This window comes from Syzygium oleosum, unplaced genomic scaffold, assembly GCF_021117445.2.
Source record: "Syzygium oleosum isolate NSW1041296 unplaced genomic scaffold, Sole_v2.1 Sole_v2.42, whole genome shotgun sequence".
Lineage (NCBI taxonomy): Eukaryota > Viridiplantae > Streptophyta > Magnoliopsida > Myrtales > Myrtaceae > Syzygium > Syzygium oleosum.
In genome coordinates this window covers 204829-217640 of record NW_026607526.1, presented here as the reverse complement: position 1 = coordinate 217640, position 12812 = coordinate 204829, and the positions used below count along the sequence as shown (strand labels likewise).

The window sequence follows — 12812 nt, the reverse complement described above, 5'->3', positions numbered from 1 at the left end:
CTATTGTTGGTTCGGGACGACGAGAACGGGCGGTCGATCACCGACAAGCGGTAAGGATCGACGGCGGCGTTCCGGATGCAAGCCGGCGGTCACGGCGACGACGGAAACGGCGATTTGCTGCTGGTTTTCTTCTGTTCAGTGCTGGAACTTTCTGTTTGGAGCTGGAAATGGCTGCTGTGGGTGGCTGTTTAGGGGCAAAGAGGGCTGAGGCGGTGCGGGATGGTGGCTGGGGACGTCCAGCAGCTCCGGCTGGTACTGTTCCGGCGTGAACAGTACCAGAAAATGCAGAAACTTGCCCACGGTAGAGAAAAAAAACGCTGAAGAAGAAGAGGAAGAGGGGAATTGGTCTCGGCAGATCAGGAACACACGAATGAGAGAGAGGAAATTCTGGTCAAATGAGTCAAATATAACTTAATGGAATCCAAGTGTCAAAATCTTGGCCAATGGACAATTTTGCCCTTGATCCAAGGGCTAAGATTTGATCTAATCCATTAATCCAAGGGTGAAATGGTCATTTTTCCTTAACCATGGTTGACCAGACCTGAGTTAAGCCTAACTAACCTTGGTTAATGCCAAAAAAGTTAATCCAATTTTCGAAATTAAATAAAAATGGCCTAGGGGCATTTTCGTAATTTTTCGATCCCGAATCGAAATTCCAATTTTCATCCATACTGGTCCTATATATTCATGGTAGACATAATCCGGTGTCGGATCCTTAAAATTCATCTTTTAAGCCCTCGAAAACCGGTCCAAAAGTTTGGAGGGGCAAAACCGTAATTTTTCGTTCCGAGGTCGAAATTCCAATTTTTGACCGTATGCACTCCAGACTTGCGTGGCCACCCCAAAATGGCATCGATTCCGAAAAATTATTTCGTTTGGGCCTCGGAAACGGGCATCGAGGTCCCTAGGGGCAAATCATAATTTTCCCCAACTTTTGTCGAAATTTCCGTTTTCAACTGTACTAGTCCCAAACGTGTGTGGCCACTCTAAAATGACGTCCGTCTTGTAAAATAGTCGTAATTACCCTTGAAATTTTGATATCGAAGTTCGGGCTCAATATTGCGATCAAATAACTCGTTTTGAAGTCTTAGGGCCTCTCACTAACGGGCGGCTGTTTAGGTGTTACGCATATCGACCTAAGATTGTCCGAGTCGTGATGGCCTCGGATTTCGAGAGAACGAGAGGAATTATCGCTAGTACCGGGGGTCGCGATCATTTGGATTAAAATCGGGATTCATTGGTCAGGCGTACTTTAGATCGTGCGGAATCACCCGCGATCCGATCGTACTTTACTGACTATATAAATCCGTCATTCTCCTAAGATTGGCCCATATTGGTTCAAAATATTCCCTCGACGTTCGTCGAAATCGGCGCTCAATCGCGATCGGGTCCTCAGTCCACGTACCTGTTCCTATTTAGCCTTTCCCATTGGGTTAGTATCCCGTGATTGATCAAGTCCGGGGGAGACTTACTAAAATCAAACGAGAATTACTGTACACTTTATTGATCCCGATAACAGGTCAAAATCCAGGATGTTACACAGACGCACCGCCCTTTAATCTACAGGCTACTAATCGCACCCTTTTCTCACCAGGGGTCTCCATATAGTCGAAAAATCTATCTATATCAGCAAGCAAATCCAGAAATTCTTCTATGTCCAGACTACCATTAAAATAAGAGATATCAACTTTCAATTTAAAGTCGTTACCTTCACGATCGTCATAGCGTCGTCTTCCATCTCTCCGATCATATCCTCTTTGAAATCCTCCATGACGACGTCTGCCGCCATAATCAGCACGTTCCTCATCAAAATTTTCAGTTTCTTCTTCTTCCGAACTCTCTGAAAACAGAGGGTTATTCTGCCTGAGGACAGGAACATGCCTATCAACAGGATCACCGCGAGCAAGATCTGCACCCGGCCTTTTATTGTTCCGCCGATTCCGGTTCATATCAACGCCGAGACCTTCGAATCGTTTTGTTAACTCGTCAAATCGTTCTTCGAAACGACAAAAACTTTGATCGAATCGTTGATCCAAGCGTTCCATTAAACGCTGCTCCAAACGTTGCAGCGCGTCGTCACCAAGGGTTGGGGCTCCAGTCTCCTGAGCATCGTCACGAAGACCACCGCCAGTCGCCATAGGCTTTGATACCACCTGACGCAGCGTTCCGCGAATAATTCAAGCAAAACCTTGCTTAGAGAGAAAAATCTCGAAATTCAATATTGATGATAAGAATGTTCTGTCTTCAAAACAACCCTAAACACCCTTTTATAGGGGTTAAACCTAATTACAATAGGAAACCTAATCATAATAGGAAAGTTACCTAATCTAAATTGGAAACCTAATCATAATAGGAAAGTTACCTGATCTAAATTGGAAAGCGTAAAACATCAAAATTAGAAAACTGCCTTTTTAAATTAACTCATAAAAAATATCCGATGTCGTCGATCGGGTCCACCGGTTCTAGTCACATCACTGTTTCGCCTTCCGTTTGGACTTCTGCCTGTCCAATCGGTCCAGAAACGCACCACTAATAAATTCCGCATCACAAGGGTCTTAATAATTGCAGAAGTTCGCCAGACTCAATCTGCTTAAAAGCACATGGCTTATCCATTTGAACAGCCAAGAGCATTTGCCATTTATTGAGTGAATCTTGTTGCTTATACATTGGAAGCAGATTAAGTCTGTTTTCCTCGCTATATCAGTGTGCAACAGACTTTCAAAGGAACTACTAGCGGTCGGCAAACTGAGTAGCTGTAACAAGTGATAAGATTTTCAGTTAAATTCGTGGACAATCTGTTGTATACGTTAACATAAAAAATTGCAAATAGATGAATTGCAAGAAGATATATCACTTGCTTACTTCAAGTCAATGAAAAAAAGCACGAAAGAGTCCTAGAATCGCTTTGCTGAAATAGGGCCATCGACAAATTGATTAGAAGCAGGTGATACTTGTCCAGCAGAGTTAACTGTGCAGGAACAGTACTTCAGATTTTTCAACAAACAAGGCAGTGTTTAAACTTTAACAACTAGGATGTGGATTGAAGCAACCAACACCGCAGTTGTTTTACAATTTATGCGCAGCGTGGGCGCGAAGGGGCAATGGAAGCGAGCGTGGGCGCGAAGGGGCAATGGAAGCGAACCTATGTGATTAAACCTAGCAGTTTCCCAATCTTTTCAGAACAAATTCATATAACCTAAGCTTGTATATCAAATATTCATGACATGAATCAAAAGAAGTGGCAAGCAAAATGAAATACACAGAGAGTGGGTTTAAGGTACACGCAATCAATGTCTGTTCTGCGCTTATTATTGAAGCACATCAAACCTATAGAGCTGTCAATGCCTAAATTTGACTGAAGCACCATAAACCTGATACACAATGGTCATACTAAAGTGAGCATATATGTATTGGATGGTGTTGCGGTTTACTTCTGGAAATGAATTGGCTGAAATTATGTATGATACTTCTTAGGGGGTGTAGTTTTCCTGTGAGAAAGAAAAATCACTATGAAGTTCATTTTCATTTCCTCCTCTTTTCTGTAGCAAATCTACTTCCATAGCTAAGTGAATAATCCATAAGAATAGAATAGTTTGCTTTCTACCATCTATATGAAGGTTATGCCCCAATTGAAATTCCCAAAGGTATGGACATTTCGAGTTACACTCCATATCGTATGGAGTCCCAAAAACCTTCGAACAAGAAAACAAAAACCGTCAGATGAATTGCCTTTCAAGTTTTCAGTTATTTATTGTTTTGGGTATTCAAAATACAGCAACAGAAAATCGAATGTATAAATAGAGCATATAAGGGGAAGAACAAAAGCTGAAGCAAATAACACCGAGCGAAAACAATATTATCCTCTAGCACAACCTTTTGACTTGCACTGTACGCGGTATCATAGTCCGAACTATGACTACTCGTACAGCTTAATGTGTCCGAACAAAGCTTAAAAGGACAAATTGATAAAACCATCACACCCCAACTCTACAAACATAGGGACAATGGCATGCTCGTCCTCCTATCCAAAGGATGCAGTCTCATACACGTAATCAACAGAACCTGTTATCAAAAAATATATATCTATTAATATCTCATAAGAATAACAAGCTAATTATAGGACTAGAGGTTGAAAATCGACCAATAAAAATATATATATATATCCCCAGTGACTAACAAACTAAATCCAAGAAGTACCATTGCAAATTATACTTACAATTATCTCAACTTATACCCAAAATCCAGATTCCTAAGATTCCCCCACCGATATCTTTCTCGTCATATTTGTCGGTGGCTGAAAAAGAATTCAAATGAATGATATAAGCAAATCACTCTTCAATGAGTAGTACATATCTCTTCTTAACAAATCGAGTTTCCACTATGCACGTTTATAAATGGTATTAGAAACATATCGAAATCCAGTATATAATATATGTAAAAGTCTCAATTTGAGTTATTTAATTTCAATAAAGTTTTATAAATATTCGAAACAATCATTTGATCAACAATTTCAAAGTAAACATCAGTGGTCTATCACTCCAGTACTTAATATCAAACTACCACCGCGTTTAACGCCCCGTGACAAGGACTATCAAGATTTCCTCTTTGGCGTAGGTTTCCACTAATGTCAGCCGGTGGCTTTGGCCATACAAGACATCCTAGGCACATGTATGCATACTCACAACACTTCAATGGTTTCAGATCATAGCAACAAGAGGATAAAACCATCAACACAATCCTCTCAACAAGTCGCAAAACCATTTTGGAATTCATTTCATGAACCGGATTGCAAATCGATATATATAAACTCTCAAACTATTTCAAACCATTTCATAAATAATCAACTCTCAAACTATTTCAAGAGATATTTTACTATGCTATTTCAAATCCCAATTCAACTTTATGCCAAAGATGTTCTAAATATCATTTTTTTAATTAATATCATAACGTGCAATGACTTATTCATAACTTATAGCATATCTATCTCCTATGATTTTCAAGACGTGAGCTTAAAAATCATAGAAAAGATAAGCACCACTCCTTGCTAACCAAAAGCCAAATTAAAAGCTATAACACCCAAAAAGCTTCAAAATCCTATCAAAGAAAGCATCAGCCAAATGTCAACATATCAATAACCTCAACTACGATTCTACTAAGAGACGGTAATTTTTCGGTTTAAAACGTCCACTATGAGTCGACAAAAAGGCCACACAAGCATCAAACTTGCTGCAGCGAACAGAGTAGCGACCTCGTCTTAAGCAGCAAATTTTGGCGCATCATATCTCTCTATCTCTCTACCTTACTCCGTTTCCAGCGAGTTTACAGTCAATAGAGAGCTCATCCAAAGTACTAGAAGACTCAAAACTCCTTAGAACCAAATTTTGGCCAACAACTGATGAAATCCGGAATGGAACAATGCTGGTTGCAGTTACTCTAAAGTAGCTTTTGAGAACTTCGAAAAATCAATATCTCTCAAATGGAAAGTCCAAATCGCAATCCGTAAAATCTCACGATTCCAAGACAACTTAAAGTTTCAAAACAACACAATTTCACGGCACAACAATCTCTACAATCAACCTAGGAACCTAAAACCCGAACTGATCTAATATTACAATTTAACCGAGCAAATCTCTTAGATTTAATTAGATGAGTTAAGGTTTTGAATTCTTACCGAGCTCTTCGAAAGGGTATTAGTCTAGCTTGTCGAGACCTCCTAAGCGTGCGTGCAACGTAACCCCCTTTCCTCCTACTCTCAATTTCCGCTTTTCTGTCTTCTCTTTCTTTGGCCATCTCACTCCTCTCTTTTTCTGCTCATTAATTTTCCTATGAACCAGTTCCAGAAGGAAACAAGAAGATGGGCTAAGGAAAGTGGGCTAAGGTCTCTTGGGCCTAAATTTTCTCTTTCAGGAAAGGTCCTCAGTGGGCTGCGATCTCTTGGGCCTAAAAATTCTTCAATGAGCTCTTTTTGGGAAATTTCAGGATCAGACAATCTCGCCGAAAAATACCGCTGTCGCCGGAGGTTGCGTTCGGACAAAATCTCCATGTTCGGAGCTTCTCTGGAATTAGCGAGATCTTCTATGAAGACGGGCCCACTTTCAGATCTTCTTACGTATTTTCGTGGGTTAACCTCGACATGACATGTATTTGGTATAGCAGGCAACTTTCGCACTGATTCACAATAGTAGACTCTCAAAGACTCGAGCTTCTCTAGCTTCAGTGTATCAGGAATGGGCCTCTCCGTGGAACTGCAATCTCCAGTTGAAGATGGTTGGGATTCGATCTCAGTTAGTTGCGGGCAGTACTCCACACTCAGCACTAGGAGCTCCTTTAAGCTTGAAAGATTGGACAACCTCACAAGCCACTTGCACTTACGCACTTGGAAACGCCGGAGATTCTTTAGCTGTCCAAGCTCATTGTCAAACTCAATCTCTCTTAACTGACAACCAAAGAGCTTTAATTCAGACAAATTGCCCGAGTTGGAGAAAAGTGGCCATTCTATTGGTGTCTCGACATCTTCTAAACTCAAGTCTTCTAAACTAGACGGAAGCCCAGTTAGAGACCGCGGGTCTGGACAAGTTATTTCAAGTGACCGGAGCTGGGACTGCGAGCTCAAGTCAGTCGGAGGCAAGTTGGAATCGGAAAGAACCAGTCTCAAACTCTGCAATTCATGTAGCCTTCCAAGCCACTCTAAGTTCGGATTTGGAACCCGTCCTTGTGTAGCTTTAAAGAGCTTAAAATCAAAAGCGCAATCACTTATGTCCAGGTGAAGTAGATTAGTGAGGTTTGAGAGGTCAGGTACTACCTGCAATGATGAAGAGGACAACTTTAGTTTTGTTAAACTTGTCGGGAGATTTGGTAACGACTGAAGCTTGACACAATCCGATAAAACAAGTTCTTGGAGATTAGAGAGTCGATTGATTGTCATTGGCAGGCTACTAATCATGCTCTCGGACAAGTTCAGAATAGTCAATTTGGATAGTCTTGCGATTTCACTTGGAATTTTGCCCTTGAGATTTTTACAACCTTTGGCAGTCAACTCCTCAAGATTCTCTAGAGTCCATATGCTCTTCGGTAGCTCTCTTATCTCAGTCCCATCCAAACCCATGAACTTCAACCATCTAAGATTGCCAATAGGATAGGGTAATTCTGCAATATTTGTATGAGATAAATCAATTTTGACTAGCGATTCTAGTCTTCCGATGGAATCTGGTAATCCACTTATATCAGTGTGAGATAAATCCAAACAAAGGAGCGATCTCAACTCTCCAATGGAATCTGGAAGCTTTTTAAGCTTGGTACAACAATGTAAAGACAAATGCTTCAAACCCAGTAGCTTTCCTATTGAGTGCGGAAGCTCTCCAACATCATCGTTATTTTCCACCTTCAACATTGACAAGGATTTCAAACCACCAATCGAGTCTGGTAATAGAGGAACGACAAAATTGTTGACACGGCCACTATGGTAAATGAAAGAAACACGACCCTTCTTATTGATTTCCAAGTACTTTAGGCGCCCCAGCTGACCAATAGAGCTATCGATTTCTTCCAACATTGTACAATCTTTGATAACCAATCTTTTCAAATTCAAGCACTTGGAGAAATCAGGTGTCCTCGTTAAGCGACTGCAGCTTGTCAGATATATGACTTTCAGGTTATTATTCACCTGTGAAACAATCAAATTATTGAGGCATAGGTGAAGGTCAACTCAATGTGACAAATGTGTACAGATATAAAGGAAAAATAATGTATTATACGAAATTGTACCATGCATGATTCCCATCCATTCCAGTCTTCAGTAATTGCACTCTTTGAAAGCTTGAGAACAGCTAAGTTGCTTAGACATAAACCATTGGCATGTAGTTTTGAAGGACAATGACACCAAGAGAGCCATGTTAGATTTGAGAGAATATTTTTGAAGTCTCCAACAAAATTTCCCCCATCTAATTCTAGGAACCTTAAATGAGGCAGCCTTGAAAATTCGCCACTCATAAAATTGTGCGCTTTGGCAAGTCTTGGGAGTTTGAGTGCTACAATGTTGTCTGTTCCCTATATTTTGACGCAACAAATACCAATATGAGTGAACGATTTAGAGTAAATTCTAAATATCAAAATAGGGAGCATATATCTTATTTCAACCAATAGAAGACATAAGTGAACTAGCAAATAACGGGGCACATAGATCTTAACTTATACCAAAAAGGGCGAATTCCATGAATCCTTATCTCTCCAATTTAGATGGGAGTTGTAATGGTAAGAATTATCTAATTTGGAATGCTGTTTATTTCTCTTGAATTATGCAAAATCATCAATGACCTGGGTACAAAAATAAGCGGATATTTTGGGTGAAAATCTCTAATACACAGAACTGCATGTTTAGTTTTTCTATAAGCAAATAACTTTTAGTAGGACATACCAGGTTATTCTGAACCACATCTAAGGCGACTGTAGGACACCACAACCTACTACGCCTTCCTGGAACTTGAAAGCATTCTTGCCGAACAATCTCTCTTCCAAGATCTCTGAGTTGGTCGTGCATCCATAATCTATCATCCTCGATGAACTTTATCAAAGATAAATGAATAAGGACATAGAGTCCAGATTTTGGAAAAAAATCACAAGCTTTCCACATGTAATATGCGGGGATTCTTTCTTCACCAATGCAGTAACATGCGATATCAAGAAAAATTTGTTGTTGCTCATACTCTAATTCTTTGTAACTTATCAACAACTTTTTCTGGACATCCTGATTGGGCACTTTCTTCAACTTCTTCGATGTGTCTTTCCATGTTCTCTTGCTTTTTGAATGGAGTAATGAACCTATAACCTCAAGAGCCAAAGGTAGTCCTCCAATAAATTTGACAATTTCGCTTGAAATACTGCTGTAATCATGTGGAGGTGACTCTCTTTCGAAGGAGTGCTTGCTAAAAAGTTGAAGAGCATGGTCAAACTGCATTTCCTTCATTTCATAAAAAAAGAAATCTCGGTAACGCACTGGAATGATGTTGTCATCTAGGGTGTCGGTTTCAGGAGCCAGAAAATGGGTGTTCCTAGTTGTGATAATAATTCTGCTTCCCAAACCAAACCAACTAGACTTACCAGCTAGTTTCATGAGCTTGTCCCTCTTGTCCATGTCATCAAGAACAACGATGACTTTCTTATTACCGAGTCTTTCCTTAATCATGTACATCCCCTCATCAGCATCAGTAACATAAGGATATCTAACATCGAGAAGGTCACATAATAATTTATTTTGCAGACTTAAAATATTGTTTGTACGGATATCTGAAAGAAAGCTGGAACATTGAAATTGAGAAGAGATATGCTTGAAGATAGCCTTAGCAAGAGTTGTTTTCCCGATACCACCCATACCGTAAATCACAACAAATCGTACACCGGGAGTTCCTTGACCTAACAACTCCATAACGGCTTCCATCTGATAGTGAATTCCCACCAAGTCATCATGCCAATTTCTCTGTGTAGACCCCAACTTATTGAAAACTTCTTTCAGAACAAGTGCTATAAGTTTATCCTGGCTGCCATAAACACAATGCAACCGTCTTAGTTTGAGGAACCACAAACATAATATGTTGCACATAAGAATAAATATGTAAAACCAGAAACTTAGATTGTAAAAATCAAGCATGAATTATCAGTCTATTTCATATTCAATCCACCCTAAGCCAAGAAGATTGATCTCAGTTACTGAGAACAATGGTTGGATTTTGAGGTGGAAGGGCCAGTTCTAAGAGTAATTAGATGGTCAATCAGCAAAGTTCTAATAGGCCACGTGGCCATCAAAAGTAGTTCACTAGCCCAAGAGCCCAAACCGGCCCAATTTTTTTGATTCGTGCCGGGCTTCTAGGATGGCAAACGGCGAAATTGGTTCAAATCACAAGTCGTATGGAGAGAGTATTCTTCAGCGGGACCCACTTTAAAGAGGAAGTTAATGCTTTAATGGGGAGTTTCTGACACCAAAGTCATGGGTAAAATTCATCATCAAATGATTTCTGAGATTCAATTGTAATAGGAATTACAACAAAGAGGAACCATGTGATAAACTGCATGCAAAAGTGCAGTCCATGGATTGGTTAAGAGTTCTAAAGATTTATATGCGGATGTGAGGAAGGACTTTTGAAACCGGACACGGTAATTTGCACTGTTGTAATATAACACGGAAGCTAAACAGATCTTGCAATTAAATCAATACGAAATTACTGAAGAAACAAACGAGGAACAATAAAGAACACCTGAAATTTATGTGATTCAGTCTGAGTATCAGTATCTACTCTACAGGGAGAGGCAGTAGTAAATAATCTACTAATAATCGGAGAACCAAAATTACAATCGTTCACACGCTCGAGTATTTCTCACACCTAAATTAAGCCCAAAGCAAGCCCACAAGTATTATCCAAAACATGAAACCTTTTTTTTATAGGAAACATATTCAAATTAGCAAACTTGCTCAAACTAGAGACATTCTTAACATGCACAACCATTTCATTTTCCATTGACTTGAGAGAGAGAGAGAGAGAGAGGTTGATCTATATATTGAGTTTTCATGGTTATGAAACTACGATCTAATTTTAGAAATGAAAGTGCAGAAGTTGTCATTAATTACCCGTGATCTTTTAAGTTCCATCCCTTGATTCCAGCGACCTCTCTTAGGGCCTCCTCCCACTGCTTCGCAACATCTTCACCAGACTCTCTCTCATGCTTTTGTAGGGCCTTACCGTAGGATCCAGTTTTGAGCTTAACATCGGATGCATCCACTTCGTAGAAGATGGGCAAGATCGCTTTCTCCTCTCTCTTCCTATGCTCCACCATGTATGCTAGCTCACGGAGGCACCATTTACTAGAAGCGTAGTCTTTAGAGAAGATCGGTACGTAGATTTTCGAATTAGAGATTGCTCTCATAAGCTCGCCTCCAATCTCTTCCCCAACACGGAGCTCTTCGTCGTCTTTAAAAACGTGTATCCCGGCCCGGATCATGGCCGCGTAGAGAGAGTCCGTGACGGTTAATCGAGTGTCGGGCCCTCTAAAGCTCAAGAACACCTCGTAGTCCCTCATCGACGTCGATGATGATTCACCGCTAAGAGGGAGAGACTTTCCTCCGGGACGTTCCATTCCCGTGGATCTTTGGCTATGGAAGGGATATCAAAGTTCTTTGCTTGTTCGGAATTGCAAATTTCTAGTTACCTCGCGCCGGTTGGCAATTTATAAGAGAAACGGTCGACTGACCTTTTTGGGTCCCAACGCCACTGTTGACTGATTCAGGCTCACCGGGAGCGACAGGAGATGCAAAGAAAGATCACTTCTGCACGCTTCCACGAAATCACGCACCTCGGACAACCGTTCTTCACTGGTGGTTCATCACGACTCCTTTTCCAGAGGGCCATCGTTTTTTCGCAGTGTTTTCTCGAAACCTACTGAGTTGATTTGTGGAAGTCTTCGAATGTATTAGAACTTGAGCCAAATTCCCCGAAAAAAGCAGCGATTCTTAGTGGAGCATCAGAGCATGAAAGGCATTCTTCTATACGCAATGATGGAGCTCGGCAGGGACTGAAATAAAAAGCAGAACGACCACCTGAGTCCATGTAATAATGCCATCTTACTTTTTCTAAAGCCACTTCTTTTTTTACCTTTATTAGGTTGTCGTACCATGGAATAAAGCGCTTTGGACCATACTTTTGCCATGGAAAAACAGATTTTCGGGTATGGAATATCAGAGCGCGGGTCATTAAGAGTTAGTTCATGTTGGGAATGTGACGACGATCTAACTCTTGATTTTCATATTCCACTAAGTCCAGCCCAATTGACTTCACAAGACAATCGCCATTAGGACCGACCGATCAATCCTGATAGTAATTGAAAAAATTAGGATCAAATCTCTCCTATGCTGTTAATAAGCGGGTCTTGAGAAAAAAAGGTTGAAGTCAATCATTCAAAATGCATTGTTGTTCATCGAAAAAAAAAAAGTCAATCATTCAAAATGCATTGTTGTTTGTCAATAAATTTGGAGATTCAGCTTCACCAATTGAGAGAGATATAGTTTATTTCAATTATATCCATGTGTAGCATCTTCGTATAAATATGTAATGTGCATTGCATCATTTACTACACTTTTTGACATGACCATTTAATCAGTTATAAAGCTCATTACCACTTCATCGATATGACGACTAATGAGGATAAATTTGAACTTCTCGCCAAGGTGAAGATTTGTTGATTATGGCTCGAAATTAAATTTATTTGAATTGGAATCGACACTAGTTTGCTGTTGTTGGACATTCAAAGTGTTTGTAGGGGCTCAAAACAGAGACAGACGATTGGAGGATGCGAGAAGCTGGCCCCCCTAGCGCCTGGACAAACCAAGCAACTAGGCGAGCACTCGGCCAAGAAGTGGCTGGGTTGCCGGACAACCGGCAAACCTCCAAAGCCGGAAGTGTTTTCCAACATAGTGCCCGAGTGTCTGAGCCTATTTTGGTCAGATGCACCCCCTATTTTTATGTATAATTAACAAATGATCACTTATGAGCAATCTAAAGAGCTTTTAAGAATGAGTAAAAGAAAACTCCTTTCTTACGGTTGATTCTCGTGGACTAGGGTTTTCTCTAGGGTTAAAAAACTAATGAGTGAGTGTGATTAAGCGATTGTAATCTTCTCTTTGCCGATTATAGTAGAACCATCTCGTCGATATCTCCGTAGAGTAGGCACACCGCCGAATTATGTAAATCCTATGTGTTTAGGTTTAAGTTCTACAATTTTATTCTTGCTCGAATTGTTTATGTAGCCGCGTTAGTCGTGACAATAGT

General features: G+C 40.3%; 1 protein-coding gene across 1 annotated transcript in view; it reads right to left on the bottom strand.

The window, feature by feature from the left end:
* Positions 1 to 11526, bottom strand: part of LOC115662076 (disease resistance protein L6-like) — a 69285-nt gene extending 57759 nt beyond the window's left edge. Inside the window, exon 1 of the mRNA XM_056306269.1 lies at positions 10619 to 11526. Within this exon, the coding sequence (XP_056162244.1) occupies positions 10619 to 11124 (506 nt within the window). The 5' untranslated portion in view covers positions 11125 to 11526. The remainder of the gene's footprint in view (positions 1 to 10618) is intronic.
* Between the last annotated feature and the right edge of the window lie 1286 nt (positions 11527 to 12812).